General features: G+C 40.0%; 1 protein-coding gene across 1 annotated transcript; it reads right to left on the bottom strand.

Annotated features, from left to right (window-relative positions):
* Window positions 1-1394: 1394 nt before the first annotated feature.
* otomp (otolith matrix protein) lies at window positions 1395-14995 on the bottom strand. Its single transcript, XM_015606177.3, has 9 exons — window positions 14450-14995; window positions 12959-13095; window positions 12689-12791; window positions 11249-11434; window positions 10791-10965; window positions 10630-10697; window positions 7530-7714; window positions 6359-6530; window positions 1395-4662 (listed from the first exon to the last, which is right to left on the bottom strand). Exons 1-9 carry the CDS (start codon window positions 14529-14531, stop codon window positions 4652-4654), a joined length of 1119 nt encoding a protein of 372 aa, XP_015461663.3. The 5' UTR covers window positions 14532-14995; the 3' UTR covers window positions 1395-4651.
* Between the last annotated feature and the right edge of the window lie 1798 nt (window positions 14996-16793).

Below are 16793 nucleotides of genomic sequence, written 5' to 3' on the forward strand. Positions count from 1 at the left end.
CTCAGATTAATGAAGCCCGCTGCCTCTTAGACACACACACAAACATTAACACGGATTCGGCAGTGTAACACCAGATAGGCCATCTGCTGCTGAACACTTCCTCTGGAAATGTCTAGGAAAAAGCCTCTTTTTTGGCGGCACGTATATATATATAAGTATATTAAGTATATATCTAGCAGTGTTACACAGTAGGGCCTTTTTTATTATTCCTATTATTAACAGTGAAATGCTATTTTTCTATAATGCTATCAGTCGGGCAACATGTCTGAGAGCATGAGTTAATTGCAGTGTCTCCGCAGCATCGTCACGGGGAACGAGTGCGTAATTAATGCAGGGATGCTAAATTGTGAAAAATAGACTGCGCATGAAAACACATGGTCAGATGATAATTAGATATGTGGCTTTGTGTGTTTGAGAACGAACGCCACCATTCTCAAGGTCATTTGATCATGTGCCCATAAATGCTTAATTAACCCACAATCAAAATCACTAATGTTCATTAGCTGTGTCAGCACGCCGAAACCAATCCATTAGCGGCTCGTATTAGACGCCATTATCATTTATAATGCATTAGCATATGTTCAGAAACGCACATATGCTTGAGTGTGCAGGGAATTGGATATGCTGGTGTGTGCCATGGATTTTTCATTAACCCTTTTCCCCCCCAAACGCTGTAAACACACGATGGCAAACAAAACATGACAAAAACACAAAGGCCTTTGTACGCTTTCGTCAAGTCTTTTTTATTGATAACAGAAGACTGGTCTACAAATCTGAAGCCAAACAAGACTATTTACAGGAAATATTGTTCAAGTCGGTATAGCGTTTTCCTGGAGAAGAGCCAGGAAACAGTACCGTACGAGCACCTGTGTTGAGCTCCACCCACGTAGAAGCAGGAAAACTGGTCGATATGGAGAACATGTTCCAGAAAAGGGTGGTTTTGAGAAAGTGTAATGGTGAGCGGTGAAGTAACGGTTGGGTGGAAAGTCAAGTTTACACTTGATTAACACAAATTAAACTCATATAGTGTATAATCATACTGTATAAACTGTATGAAAGTCTAGACCCAAGTCAGAACCAAGGTTCATGTTTTAGTACAGTATATACATGCTTTGTATACACTGAAATTAGTCTGGTTAGATTAGAATCTCTGGTTTCTAATCAGTTTAATGAGCGCACTAAAGAATTTGGGTGTTGTGCCAAATTCCACCTCCTTACCAGAATCAAACTCCTTTCAAATGCAAGTGTGTCTCACAGCACAATGAGTGTAAAAGATTTTCCTCAGTTTCCATTTATTTCTGTTTATAAATAAGGCTTAATCTACCTAATTTACCCCAGAGTAATCTTTTGCACTCAAACTGCAGGTACTGCTTATGCATGCAAAGGTCATAATTGGGCACAACACCAGTTCTTTTTCTTCTTCTATTGTTTAATAGGTGATGATAGCCCTCCGTAACTTCCTCAAACTTTTGTCTCAAAAGTATGATCCACCCAAAAAAGTGTTTTCACACTTAAAAAAAAAAACAGACCATGGTTCAGTTGACCTTTTTGGTCAAAGACCTTTAAGACTTCCTTTATTGCTTCAGGTCAAACTAAGTTGGTGTGAAAGCACCGTTAGCATCCACATTTTGCTTCTTTCTATTTTAGCACTTCAGTTTTAAGACTATTGTAGCCAAAGAAACACTAGACATTACACAGAGTGATATGTTTGATGTTATGTTTTATGACACTGAATGAATTATAAAGACAAATTAAATGCTAGGGCCAAGTCATTCAATCTACAGTTCAATCTCTGACAAAATCTTAAATTGTCCTTCCTGAGGAAGGAATATTAAGTTGTATTTTTTCCCCAGAAGGTCATACAGCCCTTTTTTATGGAAACATGTGGGTTTCTCTTGATTTGAATGCATAAGCTGTGTAATTCCAGCTTAGGTTGGACATTAATTGCTATTTTCATTATAAACAAGTCCAGGTTTGTCTTATGCTGCCTCTAGCATGGTTCCCCGAAACAGTACTGAAGACCCACTGTCTAGGACATTAGTGTTCGCCATATTCTTAACACAAGTAAATACTTATGAGATGTTTGTAAACTGAATCTGAATCAGATATCTCAAGCCCTATTGGAGCAGAACTGTTTTAACCAGAGCTGGGTTAGTCCTTTTCATACAGGGTGAAGTGTCTGTGATAAAATTTCCTAAAATTCACAGAGATAAACTGGATTGGTTTAATTTGGTTTAACCAAAATTCACATTTTCCAGCATAAAATTTGGGGGCTAAGGTGCTATCCCAGATAATGGCAAAGAATTGGCCTATGCGTAGCTGATGTATGGCCTTATGTGGTTTATACTCTGCAATCAGGGTGTTGGCCAATTCCTATATTATACTCAGCAGCCGGGGTGTTGGCACTTTTGGCTTAGGCCAATTGTCATATTATACCTGACAAATGTGGGTGTTGGCTCATCTAGTAAGGCCAGAATTGGGCCAAACCATACCCAATCTGACCCAACTTGGGTTTTGAGTGTGTTATTTGGCCCAGGAATGGCCCAATGATTTTTGATATCTATAACACAGTTCCTTAAGCAAAAAGACTTAAGGGTTTTGCTCAAGCCGTACTAAAAGGCCCAACAGTGACCGCTAAACTGATGTGGGTATCGAACCCACAAACCTATGATCAAAAACCCAGCACTCCTACCACAAGCCACCACTGATTAAGAAGCAATCATGTCAGTGCAGTCTTCCTATAAGTCACCTTGAATGCCCTGATAGCCACAAGAATATCTGGGCATGTATCTCTAAACCTTCCCAGAGTGCTAATTTAGGATCTGTTCCGGTCAGTAAGGTCAGTGCAGATAAAAGGGGAATCTGATCCATTGTCAGCACTCCAGCTCTGAGGAGATAATGAATTCAGGCCCATGTGAACTTTTACTTTTGTAACTGAATAGAGTGAATCTTACTGGCGACCTTTTAGACTGGATTTTAGCAGCAAAACATTTTAGGTGTATTCAATTTAATAGCAAGTCACAATTCAGGACTATAATTTTTGGCATAAAGGTATCCAAAAGCAGTGTGTAAGACTGGTGGAGAAGAACATGCCAAAATGCATGGAAACTGTAAAATAAGAATATGAACTTGTTTTCTTTGCATTATTTGAGGTCTGAAAGCGCTCTATCTTTGCATCTTGTTATTTTCTGCAAATAATGACAATATTTTCTTAAAATTTGGGAAAATTGTCTCCCATATAACTGAGGGCTTTATAACCCTCTAGCCCAGGGGTCGGCAATTAAGTTTGGCCTCAGGCCAGACATTTTCCAAGCCAAGCCAAAAAGTCTTGGAAAGTTTTGTAAAATGAAGTGTAATGGATTGTAGTGCTACAGACTAGTAGCTCTCCAGCCCAGAGGGTTGTTGAACCCAATTGCAGAACAGTTGATCTCAAAACAGATAAACCAAGGATGAAAGGAAAAAATAAATAAATAAACACACTGCTCCTCACGTGGGATTGAACCCGTGTCATCAGGTTTGCAGTCCAATACACTACCTCTACCCCAGCTAGTGAATTGGGACACGACTGGGTCCCTTAAGTCCCTTATAATGAGAACGGGCGGAAACTAAACTCACGTTAAGCGAGACAGAGAGACAGGGGAGGAATGTTAACAAAACCTCACCAGAGAATTATTTAATTTTGTTTGTTTTTTTTCATTATCGTTCATTATATTTCAAACAACCTCACGTTCCAGATGTTTCCACCTTTTGCCGACCCCTGCTCTAGCCCATGTTCCGGCTAGCAAATTAGCCATGGTACCAATACGATCAGGCTCATCTGCTACAGAGAGTCCTATTCTATTGGGAAAAAAATTCTACAGGTATCAGAAAAGCTGTGTTGGTTTTTACACAACTGTGGATCGTCCATAAACATTTGAACATAGTGTACTTTGGATTCCAGAGAGTGTATTTGTAGCCAATTACAGATTACCAATCCATTTATTCCAAAATACGCACTGTCATATTGTAAATGCGACACACTGTCGATTAAAACCGGATAACTCCAGTTCTGACTTGTAATCACTTTAAAGGTTTACAGAATTTCCCCTAAGTAAAACTAATCCAGCTCCAACAGGGCTTCAGATTACCATTTGGTGGCAGTGGGCCCCCAGGACCAGCACTGGGAACCACTGGTTTAGTGTGCTTCCACTAGCTTTAGCCAAAGATATCGAATTGCGGTAGATTTGAAGTACATGTAACACGGTATTGGCTCAAAAGAATGAATCCCTTCATGGCGCATGGTGGCTCCCCCTCCCTGGAAAAATCATGGCCTGCCTGCTGGCATCGACCTTCTTCCATCGTGAGACCGCAGATCAAGTGGCCTAGATCGGTAACAGTGAAGCTAATGTGCTGCATTTTAGCTGCTAGCAGAGGAGAGAAGAAAGCAGGGTCAGGCTATGAAGCATGGGACCTCGCGGGCCTTTGGCCTATGTGTGGCCTACACCACTCTTCAGGCAGTCCTTCAGCAGGATGTGTAGGATTGGAGAGACTGAAAAGGGAAAATGGGAGATATGGGAAGAGGGAGTGAGATCAGAAAAGAAAGAGAGAGAGAGAGAGAGAGAGAGAGAGAGAGAAATGAGAGAGTGGAGGAGTGGGGGGGCTTTCCATCACATCAGCACAAACCTGTGAATGGAAGAAGAGAAGATCAGTGCAATGTTATTGAATGAATAAACTTGGGCTACGTTCACATTACAAACCACATGGCTCAAATCCGATTTTTTGCTCAGATCGGATTTGGCTATCTTGACGGTTCACATTCACAAAGGTAAGTGAGCTGTATCTGTGTGTAATGTGAACGAATCTGTCCCCGATTCAGATCGATAGGTTCATAAACATCGCCTTCTTCGCCACTAACAAAACACTCATATTTGAGAGACAACTCGTATCTTTATAAAGTGAAATAGATGCGTGGAGAAACAGCAAACAGCTGGTCTGAAGTACATTCTCAGGTCGAGGAAGTGAAAAAAGGCCAGGCTGCTTGCTTTTGCTGTTCTATAGCAAAATAAATATGTGGGTATTAAAGAGAGAAGCACATAGTGCTAATTCTAATGCGTAAAATAAAAAAGATGCATCAATTTCACATGATTTGGCCGTTCACATTCATGTCGCTTGTCCATGGATCGGATACATAAAATAAAATAAAAATTGCCACATTCACACAGCCATAAAAAAATCAAATCTGAGCCACATTAAGCAAAAAATCAGATTTGAGTCACTTCAGCCTGGTAATGTAAACGAAACCTTATAATAGGTTAGCTTAACATATAGGCAAATAACAGACTCTTTGTTTCTACGCTCTCTGTCCATCTTCCCAGCTCTACTGAGCATATATGACTTCAGACTGACTCTGGGACATTTTGTAGTTCTACAATTACACTGACTGTAGTCCTGTATTCATTTCTCTACATATTTTATTATTATCCTCCTGTAATCCTGTTCTTTAATGGTCAGGACCACCACAGAGCAGGTATTATTTGGGTGGTGGGTCACTACTGGCATGGTGGTCGTGTATGAGGTGTTAATGTATGTTGTGCTAGCATGAGTAGATCAGATGCAGCAGTGCTGCTAGAGTTTTTAAACTCTTTTTTGTGTTCAATTGTTAGTTGAGCATCTATGAAGCAAATGAAGTTACCCATGTCAACATTTGTAACCAAATACCTGAATCATGGTGACATACTTTTAAAGGGGCACTAAACTCTAAACTAAACTGATTTTGGTTGACTTCACCCTCAGCTCAAATTTGAAAAAATGCTAAAAATAAATGGGAGGAGTAGTTTAGGAGTGGCACTGGGTGATGTATGGGTTTAGAGGTGGGGCAGGAGAGAGAGCTGATTGGCTGAGCTGCAGCAGCAGCAGTGTGCCTCTGATAGCGGTGAGACACAGATGGTTGGACATCAGCTGGGGGCGGTATTATTGGTATTATTGATTGTCTGCTCTGCATATTGTGATATTGTGTCTTCGTACCAAAGCACACAGACACATCATCCACACCTATAGCACAGTTGAACCTGAGAGGACGCTGCAGAGGCAGAAACGACCACAATAAAAGTGTTTTTTAAAGGTTAGGAAATGAGCACAATTCAGCTATTAATGAAAACAAATATGTTGAACCAAGGTGGTGCAAATCTACCTTCCTTCCTAAAGGTTCTCATTTGACTGAAGCATGGGAATACATTTCTAGCCTCATTACGTTTTGTGGTGTTGGTAGTCTTTTGCTACACAAATGTACAAAGTATAGTAGGATGGTCTCTTAATCATGGTGGTCCACTCCACTTATGTACTCAAACATCTGAAGCATGTATTGGTACATTCACAGTACCTTCACACTCGAATGCCTGAAGCACAGTGGTATAGCTATGCCCCAGCCAGGACGGGTAGGTGCCCATGACCCTCAGCAGCTTCTGAGTGGAATCACTGAACATCACGTCGGGCTGACCGTATGCCGCTGAACTGAAGAGGGAGAAGCCCTGCGTGGCGTTCGCAAACGCGTTCTGGAGGAAAAAACAAGGCACAAACAATGATGGGTTAACACATGGGCCAAAACAGTAGCTTACGTAGCTTACACTGTTAAAAATAAAGGTTGTCAATGCTAAAAAAATTTGTACTAAATGTTGATTTTTAGTTTACTACATAATTTGAACAGACATACTGTCCCTTACACTGTGCCAAAAGTTCTTGATGAACGGACCAATAGATACTCTTTAAAATGACCTACATTGACTTCAATTGAAAGTTTACAAGGTTTTTTGTCTCTCCTGTAAAGTTGCTGTTTTTTTTTTTATTGGACAGTGACAAAAAACACAGAATGCTCAAACCCTGTGATTTCAAACACAGTTTGACACAGATGTACCTGTAGTAAATGGAGTTGCATGGTTGCAGGAAGTGAACACAGCACAGACCACGCTCAGTGTAAACAGCATGGAGCAGCAGAAACAGCGTTTTTTCATAGCTGTGGTAAATAGTGTTATCTGGACAATATATCAGATTAAATTGCGTTTTCTCAGCAGTTTAGCTCAAATAAAAGGAGTATATTTAATATCTGGGTCAGATCGAGATCGAGTTCACTCTAGTGTGATTACTGTTTTCACACCTGCTCAATCGAACCGCATTAAATAATCTAAATTCAATCAATTCCAGTCTTCATAACACAAAAGTTCTGTGCAGAATCAATAAAAAAAACTATACTATAAATAGACTTTTTCATATGCATAAGCCTGCAAAGACAAGACAAAATCAAAAGACAAAAATCTATGCAAAAGTATGCAATCTTTCTTAACTGGCTAACATACAGTTTACAGTTCTCCAGCTACCTTATCTAAATGGCATTCCATCACACTCATATTATGACCGTACAGTTTAATTACATTTATTTAGGGTAAATAAGTGTGTAAGTAAGTATTTGTGTGTGTGTGAAAGTTAATTCCAGCGGGTCACTGAGTGTATCTGCCAGCTGGCTTCCAGCACCCGCCGCTGCCCATGCCTTGGCTGACCTGCACGCGTTCCAGGAACTTGTAAACGCGGCACTTATCCTCCAGGCGCACCACCACAGCGTTGGCCGGCACCACAGCCAGGTGGCAACGTTTGTGCTGGAAGAGAGAAGCCTCGCCTCCGTCAGGGCAGAGCAGCTTGAGGTCCTCCATCTCCAGGTCCAGAGCCCAGGACTCCTGATTTTTACCTGAACAGAAAGAGCACAGCACTTCTAGGGTCAGCAAACTTTTAGAGTCAGCACACTTCTAGTCAGCAAACTTGTAGAGTTAGAGTAGAGTCACATGTTGAGAAAGTTAAACAGATGTGTTCATTACTTTTTTGGCCGAGTATTTCTCTCAGTTGGTGATTATGGTGGGCTTGTTGTTTATCATCATTTTAGCTGCTCATCTGATGAGCTTCAAGTTTTAAGCATAACTTTTGTGAAAGCCAAAAAGCAGGGTCATAAACCAAGGCAATTTCAGTTTGTTTGAAAATATAATAGTGTAACTTACTGCCTGGCCAAAAAAAGTCTCCCCCTGGATTTAAGTAAGTAAATGATGTGGGGTTGGTTGGTTGATGCTGCAGTTAGTCTGCAGGTTTAGGTTCAGCAACAGTATGTGCTGAAAGAATGAGGTCAGCTGACGACCTGAATATACTGACTATATAGACCAGGTTGTTCCATCAATACATACAAGTTTTCCTTTATGGTGCTGGAATTGTGAAAGAGTTCAGGGTTCAGGGAGCATGAGATCATCATTTTCACACATGGATTGAGAGAGAGTTCATCACAGAGTCCAGATCTTAACCTCATTGAGAATCTTTGGGATGTGCTGGATGGAGAAGAGCTGCTTTGTGCAGTGGTCAGACTCTACCATCATCAATGCTGCTGCAAGATCTTGGTGAAAAATAAATTAATGCAACACTGGATTGAAATAAATCTTGTGACATTGCAGAACAATGCCACAGTGAATGTGTGTTGCAATCAAAGCAAAAAGGGGTCCTTTTTTTGTTTTGGCCAGGCAGTGAATTTTGAATTTCAGCCTGTAATTCCAACATCATATGGAGAATCTGTTTCAGAATTCCAAAGTGGGGAAAAAACAGCAGCTTGATAAGGACAGACATGATTTACTGTAAGTCTTGCTTGTGAGATTCATCATCTCTCTCTCTCTCTCTCTCTCTCTCTCTCTCTCTCTCTCTCTCTCTCTCAAGCAAGCAAGAATAGATGCTACACTGTTGTCCAATATTGCCCCCTGGTGTCTATCACTAGGTAAAAGTGTTTGGATTAAGAGGTGGAATGTGCTGGTTTTGCATATTTGGCTGGAATTACTGGGATTATAAGCATATTTCAGGTATTTTATTACATTTTTACTTCTAATTTTCAAAGATTTGTGTCTCAATTTAGCTAGGGGAATTGTCCCACCCAAGGGCGTAGGAGCTGGCTTTTTATTGGGGGGGACACATTTGCCAATATGAACCCAAGCCCACCCAATAGTTTCCTAGAACAACATTTGTGGAAATTACTTTTAATTAAAAGTAAATTATTATTATAAGGTGATTTTACAACCTAAACATGTTACTCCACATTACAGTTACTGTTGTTAGAAAAATTATGCAAGCAATGTCTGAGTTATCACCTAATATTTAAAATAATATAACAGATTATTATTATTGTTATTATTATTATTATTATTATTATTATTATTATTATTATTATTATTATTATTATTATTGGCATGTCAATTCTGTTGTATATTTACATTTTCTCCTGCACTTTTATTTTTTTCTACTGAGAGCTCTTCTTAAGATGGTGTCCTTTTATGTAAAAGAATGTAACTTTACGTTTCATAGAGACTTTTATAAACGTCAGGATATGTGGTCTTACTGTGAAATACAAATGAACAGAAGTCACGTTACAGCAGTGTTTCTCAACCCAGTTCTTATATATTCTACTGCATATTAAAACTGTTCTGCATATTCTAGAGCTTCCTCTGGTGGATATACATGATTAATTTAGGCTCCATAGGGCGGTAAAGGATTTTAACAGGTAAACTCAGTAAATGACTGTTTATTAGCTGATCAGGTGGAAAACACTAGTTTAGGGCAGTGATCGGGGTTAAGTAACTGCTTTAAACTACCAACTTAAAGTACTGTACGAAATTCTGGCGATCATCTACATCCAGCTTCTAGATAACTAGTTAGTTAAATCAATTTTCGTTCATTATAGCTCACAGTAAGTCCTGTAATCCTAAATGAATAAATAGTTTGAAAATTAAAGTGATTAGCTGATCAGGTACAGGGAAACATTACATATATATTTTATTTTTTTCCTTTAACCCTGACTCTCAATCTAGCTAATTCCAAAGATAAGCTTACACACTAACACAGCTGCAGTTTATTAATCACAGTGGGTTTAAACTGTGTGCTGATTCAGAGACGTGTATTTTAACCAGCTATCAGAAACATATCATCACAGTTGAAGTGGTTAGCCTATCGTTACCTTTCTTTTAGAAAAATCTCCGTATATCCAGATATGTTTTAAAATCAGCTGAAGCTGCTGCGTCCCGATCCCGCTGCTAAATCTCACAGCGAGGGGGCGGGGCATCCCCAACAGCAAACTGCCTCTGCTCCGCGCGCCGCAAAACCAGCAAGCTGATTGGCTGTTTCTACTGAGAGGCGTGACTTAATACCTGAACCGGCTCCGTGATTGGTCCGGTCTGTCTCCTCATTAATAGTACAGCTGACCTGAGCGAACTGATATCATTTTTGGGGGGGACAAATCCACCTGTTTCTAATATTGGGTGGGACATGTCCCACCCATCCCCCCCGGTTCCTACGCCTATGGTCCCACCCACAGTCTCAGCTGCTAGCCAGCTGTATATCACCCATCACCAGCAGCATTGTGCTCTTACAGAGCAGCGACTCATCTCGAGAGAGCAAGGCCAATTGTGCTCTCTCAGGGCTCCGGCAGCTGATAGCAAGCTGCATAGCCGGGATTCAAACCAGTGATCTCCTGATCTATAGTGGCTTTATCGCCTTAGCCCACTGGACCACCCAGAGACTTCTGCAGCTGTTTCTCTCTCTTAATCTCTTAGTGAAAACAAGAAGGATCAAGTGTGAGCCTACCGTTCATGTTGTCGAAGACTGTGGTGTGCTTAACGAAGGCCACATCACCAAGATTCTCCGCCACACATCTAAAGGAGTTGAGCACAGTTTAATAGTTTAATTTTGTGATGTAAGAGCTAAAAATCCATACCCCAACACACACACACACACACACACTGTACCGGAGTGCCCCTGCCTCCCCGTAGTGGCGTTCTCTTGGGTTGTTGGCACAGATGTGCCGGTCGTTGTCGTCTCCTATGCAGGCTTCACACAGGTTTCTGGGATTGGTGCCTTTGGGGTCGTGCTCCGGGTCCTTCGCTCCTGGGACACAGCTGTATCCAAAGAAATCCCCCACCGCTGCGGACCACCGGAGTGAGGAAAGAAGATTAATGGTAAAGTTACTGCTGAAGGTTACACCTAGAAAACCCCTACCATGGGCCCATCTACTGATTCACAGTTTGGACAAGCCCTTGGTCAGGGCTAGTCTATCATTTTACACCATTATACAGGACCCATAGAGGAGGAGGAGCTAATAATAAAGTGTTCATGACGGTCATTTTGCATGCTCTTATCTTCAGGCCTGTGTCTGTTACATGGGTTCAGATTATTTATGGATTACACTGCAGGTGCTGTCTCTCACCATGAGGGAAATTACACTGCTCGTTCACACTGATCTGTGATGTGTTGACCAGGAAGCCGATGGGTACAGTCCAGCCCACGGTGGTCCTGATCCCCGGGTGACAGGAGCTCCGCTCATGCATCTCCAGCAGTGACAGGTCGCCAGAGGATCTCCGGGCCAAAGCCACCACATAGTAATTTATACCATCTAAAAAAAAGAGTCGCACAAGAAGATATTACAAACATTAATAGTCTAACGTTGACAGAAGAGTGAATATCAAGTGGTTTTGAATCAGAGATTATAGAGCTAAGATTTAGTTTAATTTAGAAACTTAATTAGATTAGAAACATATTTTGTCCAAACTCCAAAAACCTGAAACTGGTTCAAACTCTAAAATTGGCCTAAAACCACAATATTGGTCCAAACCCTAAAATTATTTTGAACCCTATAACAGTCTAAACTAATTTAAATTGGCCCAAAAATCAAACTCTTAAATCAGCCTAAATCTCAAACTTAATATAACCCCTAAAAATAGCCTGATATCTTAATAGCCTGCTTATTAAAATCAGCCTTAAACTTAAACTAGAAACACATTCCTTGCACTTCCACTCACAGGACCCTTTATTAGAAACATTTTTTTTGTATTTACTTTAAATGGCAACTTTATTTGAAACACATATCCTGTATTAAAATGAACCTTAAAATTAGCCTAAAACTTTAAAATGCTCTAAACCTTTCCCAAAAACTAAACATTATCCTAAAACTGGACAAACCCCCTACATTGCTTCTACATTGCTTTTAAACTTAAAGATTAGGTTGTGCCAACCTTAAAACATCAAAATTAGCCCAAACCCTAAAACTGACCTAAAACCATACTGTTGGCCCAAAAATTATTAAACTAGCCTAGAAGCTTAAAATTGGCCTGAAGCTTTAACATTAGCCCAAAATATTTTATCTGAAACCCCAATCTTTATAGCCTATAACCCTAAAGTGCCCCAAACCTTAACTGACCTAAAATTTAAAAATGGAAACAAAACAATTGACCCTAAAAAAAAACTAAAAGCAAAACACTAAACACAATCTCTAAAAGTAGCCTAAGACTACAATATTGGTCTAAACCCTTAAACTTGTTCTTAGCTGAAATTTGCTTAAAAGTAAAAAAAAATAATATAGGCCCAAACCCTAACATTAGCTCAAACCTTAAAACTAGACTAAAATTGAGCTCAGTATTAAACTTAACTATTGAACCAAACTCTAAAATTAGATCAGTACACTTGGACTGAAACCTTTAAATTGGCCTAAGATCTAAAATCGATCTCAAACCATAAAATTAGCCTTAATTCTAAGATTAGCTTGAACCCTAAAAGAGCCTTACCATTTAAATGGGTGTTAAACATTAAAACTGGCCAATTATTAAAAAAAAAAATATATATATATATATATATATAAGTCTGTACTTACCCACTCCATTATAGGATTCTCCCACTGCAACATCCAGTCCATGACAAACCCCTGCAGTGTAGATCTCATCTGGATACATTGAGGCGGCATCTGCTGTACCGTTCTGATAAAAGAGTAAAACAATGCTGTGACTGTGATTTTTATACATTTCTTTTTTTTTTTTTTTTTTTTTTTTGCATTATCAAGGTCCACATTACTTTAGACCTTGAATGACAAAGGTGTTGCATTATTTAATCTTTCTTTAGAAGAAGGAATAAAATTTTCACCCACCTTAATCCTCTGCATGCAGTCCGCTGGGCTCTGGCCGCGAACACACTGCAACGTTCCGCGAATGTTCTGTGCTGTGGCGTTCCCGGCCAGATCCAGACACTTCTGCTCCTCCGCAGCCGACACTGCACACCAGGTGACTGAGAAAAAACAACAGACCCACCTTTACTTTTAATATCCAGACAAATATGCTAACAACTGAAACTGGAAATATGATAGTGTCATAATAATAACTGTGAAGATGTGTTAAAGTGCCAATGGCCAATTTATTAGAAACACACATCCAATACATCCACTCACAAACAACTTTAGAAGAAACCTCTGTATTGCTATTTTACTCACTGACCACTTTTTTTAGAAACACCTACCTTGTACCTCAGTTCACTGGTCAATATATTAAAAAACACTAACCCTGTGTGTTCACTGACTGGCCACTTTATTAGAAACACTTACCTTGTATTTCCAATGACTGGCCACTTTATTATAAACACCAATCATATGCTTTCACTCATTGACCACTTTATTAGAAACACCTAATTCTTTCCAGGTTTATTTTCACATTCCAAGTACATCCATTCACTGAAAACGTCTACATTGCTCATTCACTCATTGGCCACTTTATTAGAAACACCTATCCTGTACTTCCACTCTCTGGACACTTTATTAGAAACACTTTCCTTGTGTTTAAATTATTGGTCTCTTCATTAGAAACTCCTAACCTGTACTTCAACTCAATGTCCAAATTATTAAAAACACTTTTCTTTTACTTCCAATGACTGAACACTTTATCACAAACACCTATGCTATGCTTCCACTCGTTGGCCACTTTATTAGAAACACCTTCTAAGTACATCCACTGGAAACACTTTAATAGAAACCCTTAAATTGTACATCCACTCACTGGCCACTTTATTAGAAACGACAACTGCATACTCTCACGTTTTGGCAACTTTATTAGAATCACATTTATTGCTCTTTCACCTACTGGCCACTTTATAAGAAACACCTTTCCTGTACTTCAACTCACTAACCACTTTAGGTCGATAGGTCATTTTATTAGAATCACATACCTTGTGCTTTAACTCCCTGGACAATTTATTAGAAACACTTGTTCTAGTACTTTCCATGACTGGCCAATTTATTAGAAACACCCACATTGCTCTTCCACTCACTGGCTGCTTAAGAAACATCTTCCTTATACATAGGTGTCTACTCACTGACCACTTTATTAGAAAACACCTAATTTCTACTAATTGTAGTACCTAATTAGTACTAATTGTCAATTGGTCTTTTACTCACTGGACATTTAATTCGATATCTGGATTTCCACTCCCTGGCCACTTTATTAGAAATATTTACCCTGCACTACCACTAACTGATCACTAAATTAGGAACACCTATTTTGGACATATTACAGCAGTGTAATCCAAATTAAGCCACATTCACAGCTTAATGTAATATTTATCCATTGGCTCTGAAATATTAAATACTCACTGATGCTGTTTTGGCTGGACCCTTCGATCTTTGCCAGCAGGAGGAAAGCCAGAGCCAGCAGGTGTCCTGTTGTTTGGTCCATGTTAGCTTTGTGCAGCAGCGTCCCAAATGCTCTCAGAGCCACACAGGTACTGTGGGAAGTAACTGTGAAAAAAAAAACAACAATCCCATAGCAGGCTCACATTGGCTCCCAGTGGCCAAAAAGCCAAAGTAGGAGGGCACCAGGGGTTGGATGAAGGGGAAATTTTCCATTAGGCTCTTACCAATAGCACTATCCCATGTTTTTTTTTTTTTTTTTTTTTACCATTTCTAACGTCCGGCAGTTATTTTCCACTTACGGGTCTAGTGTTTCCCTCTCTATCCGCTGGGACTGGATGGCATGCTGCTTTCTTGCACACTTCACCTCCCCTGGTCGTGGCAGGTCAGATCGTAGCGGAGGTTATAATTAAGTAAAGCACAATGGCTTTTTGTGGGACGGTCACTAAAGCCTCGGTGGATTAACCTGAGGGCCGAGAACAGGCTTAGATTATTGATAGAGAGACAGGAGATGCTATTGTCCGAGCGGCCGGCAACTTTCAGAAACGTATAGGCCACTTGATACTAGATCTGCACCATAATTCCCTTGTTTTCTACCCTATAATCAATGGGTTATTAGACGATGGGAGTCATGGGAGATTTGGTTTTTAGGAGCTAAACAGACATGTGTACAAACTTCTACAAACAGAACACTGAAAAACAAATGGCCACTTCATTGAAAAAAACCCTTTATTTTATTACCTTTTATTCAAAACACCCAGCTTGAGCTTCCACTCAAACTGGCAACTTTATAAGAAACACCTAGCTTGTCCTTCCACCCACTCACCACACTGGCCACTTCCAAGCTCCTTGGATTTCTGTTCACTGGCCACTTTATTGGAAACACCTACCCTGTTCTTCCAATACCAGCCCACTTTATTAGAAACACCTACCCCATAGTTCCAACAGCTAGCCATTTTATTGAAAACACTTGTACACTCCTTGTACTTCTGCTAGGGCCATGTTAAAAGAAACCCCTGCATTGTAATTCCTCTTACAACGGGCCACTTTATTAGAAACACCTATGCTGTAGTTCCATCAGCTGGTCACTTTACATACTGGAAACACCTACATCATTCTTTAATTCACTGTTCACTTTAATAGAACTATTGGCGTTGATGGTTCATCGGTCTAAAGCGCTGACACTATGATCGGGAGATCATATTGCAGGTACGAATCCTGGTAATGCAGCGCGTCATCAGCTGCCAGAGCCCTGAGAGAGCACAACTGGCGCTCTTTCCCAATCAGCACAAGACATCTGTGAGCTGATGTATCAGAACCGACCGCTGCGCTTTTCTCCGAGTGCTGACCTCCGAGTTCCTCCGAGGACTGACTTAATATGTATCAGAGGAGGCATGTGCTAGTCTTAACCTTCCTTGTGTTGTGGCATCACTAGTGATGGGGTATATACAGGTAAGTAGCAGTGAAATGGATAGGACAATTGGCCTAGCTAAATTCGGAGAAAAAACTCAAATAAATTTATAAATAGGTATATCTACCATGTACTTCCAATCACTGGTCACTTTATTAGAAACATGTACCTTGTACTTTCACTCACTGGCCATTTTATTAGAAACACCTACCCTATAGTTCCATTAGCTGAACACTTTATTGGAAACACCAATTAGTACTTTTTTTGTATTTTTTTTAGAAACAACTTCTATGTACATCTACTCACTACTGGCCACTGTTTCAGAAATGCTGTACTTTGCCATTCTGGCCATTTTATTGGAAACATCTACCAAAGAGGGCAGTTTGGAGTACAGGTATCCCAGGGTGCACCTGAGGCCTGTCAGAGGCCTTATCTCCTTTCCCTTCTGGGCCTCTGACATCATTTCCCTTTCTCTCCACACGGAAAATGACATCGCCATTAATCAGTGGCTATTTTAGAACAAAAAAAACCCTCGGCTCACGGCCTCCTTCAGTCTTATCACTGCAAGGACGCTTCGCTTTTTAACATCAGCCGTGTGTGTCTCCGTGTGTGTGTATGTGTGTGATTTCATATCTGTTATTAATATATTATTAAAAAAGGTAGTGTGTATGTGGCATGTAAAAACCTTTCATGTCCTACATTTACAACTGACAAATGTTCTATTACATTATTTCTCAGAAATAGTATTTAAGCTTGTTACAGTCAGATTGTATTTTTGAGTGTTTTTAACAGATGATAATTAATTCAAAGAAGAGTCTCTGGCGTCCTCTCCAAGCTCGTTTGGAGGGACTTCTTCCTCATTTTGTACTTCTGTTTCTCCAGTTTTATTGTTTTAAA

The sequence above is a fragment of the Astyanax mexicanus genome, chromosome 8 (assembly GCF_023375975.1).
Source record: "Astyanax mexicanus isolate ESR-SI-001 chromosome 8, AstMex3_surface, whole genome shotgun sequence".
NCBI classification, from domain to species: Eukaryota; Metazoa; Chordata; class Actinopteri; order Characiformes; family Acestrorhamphidae; genus Astyanax; species Astyanax mexicanus.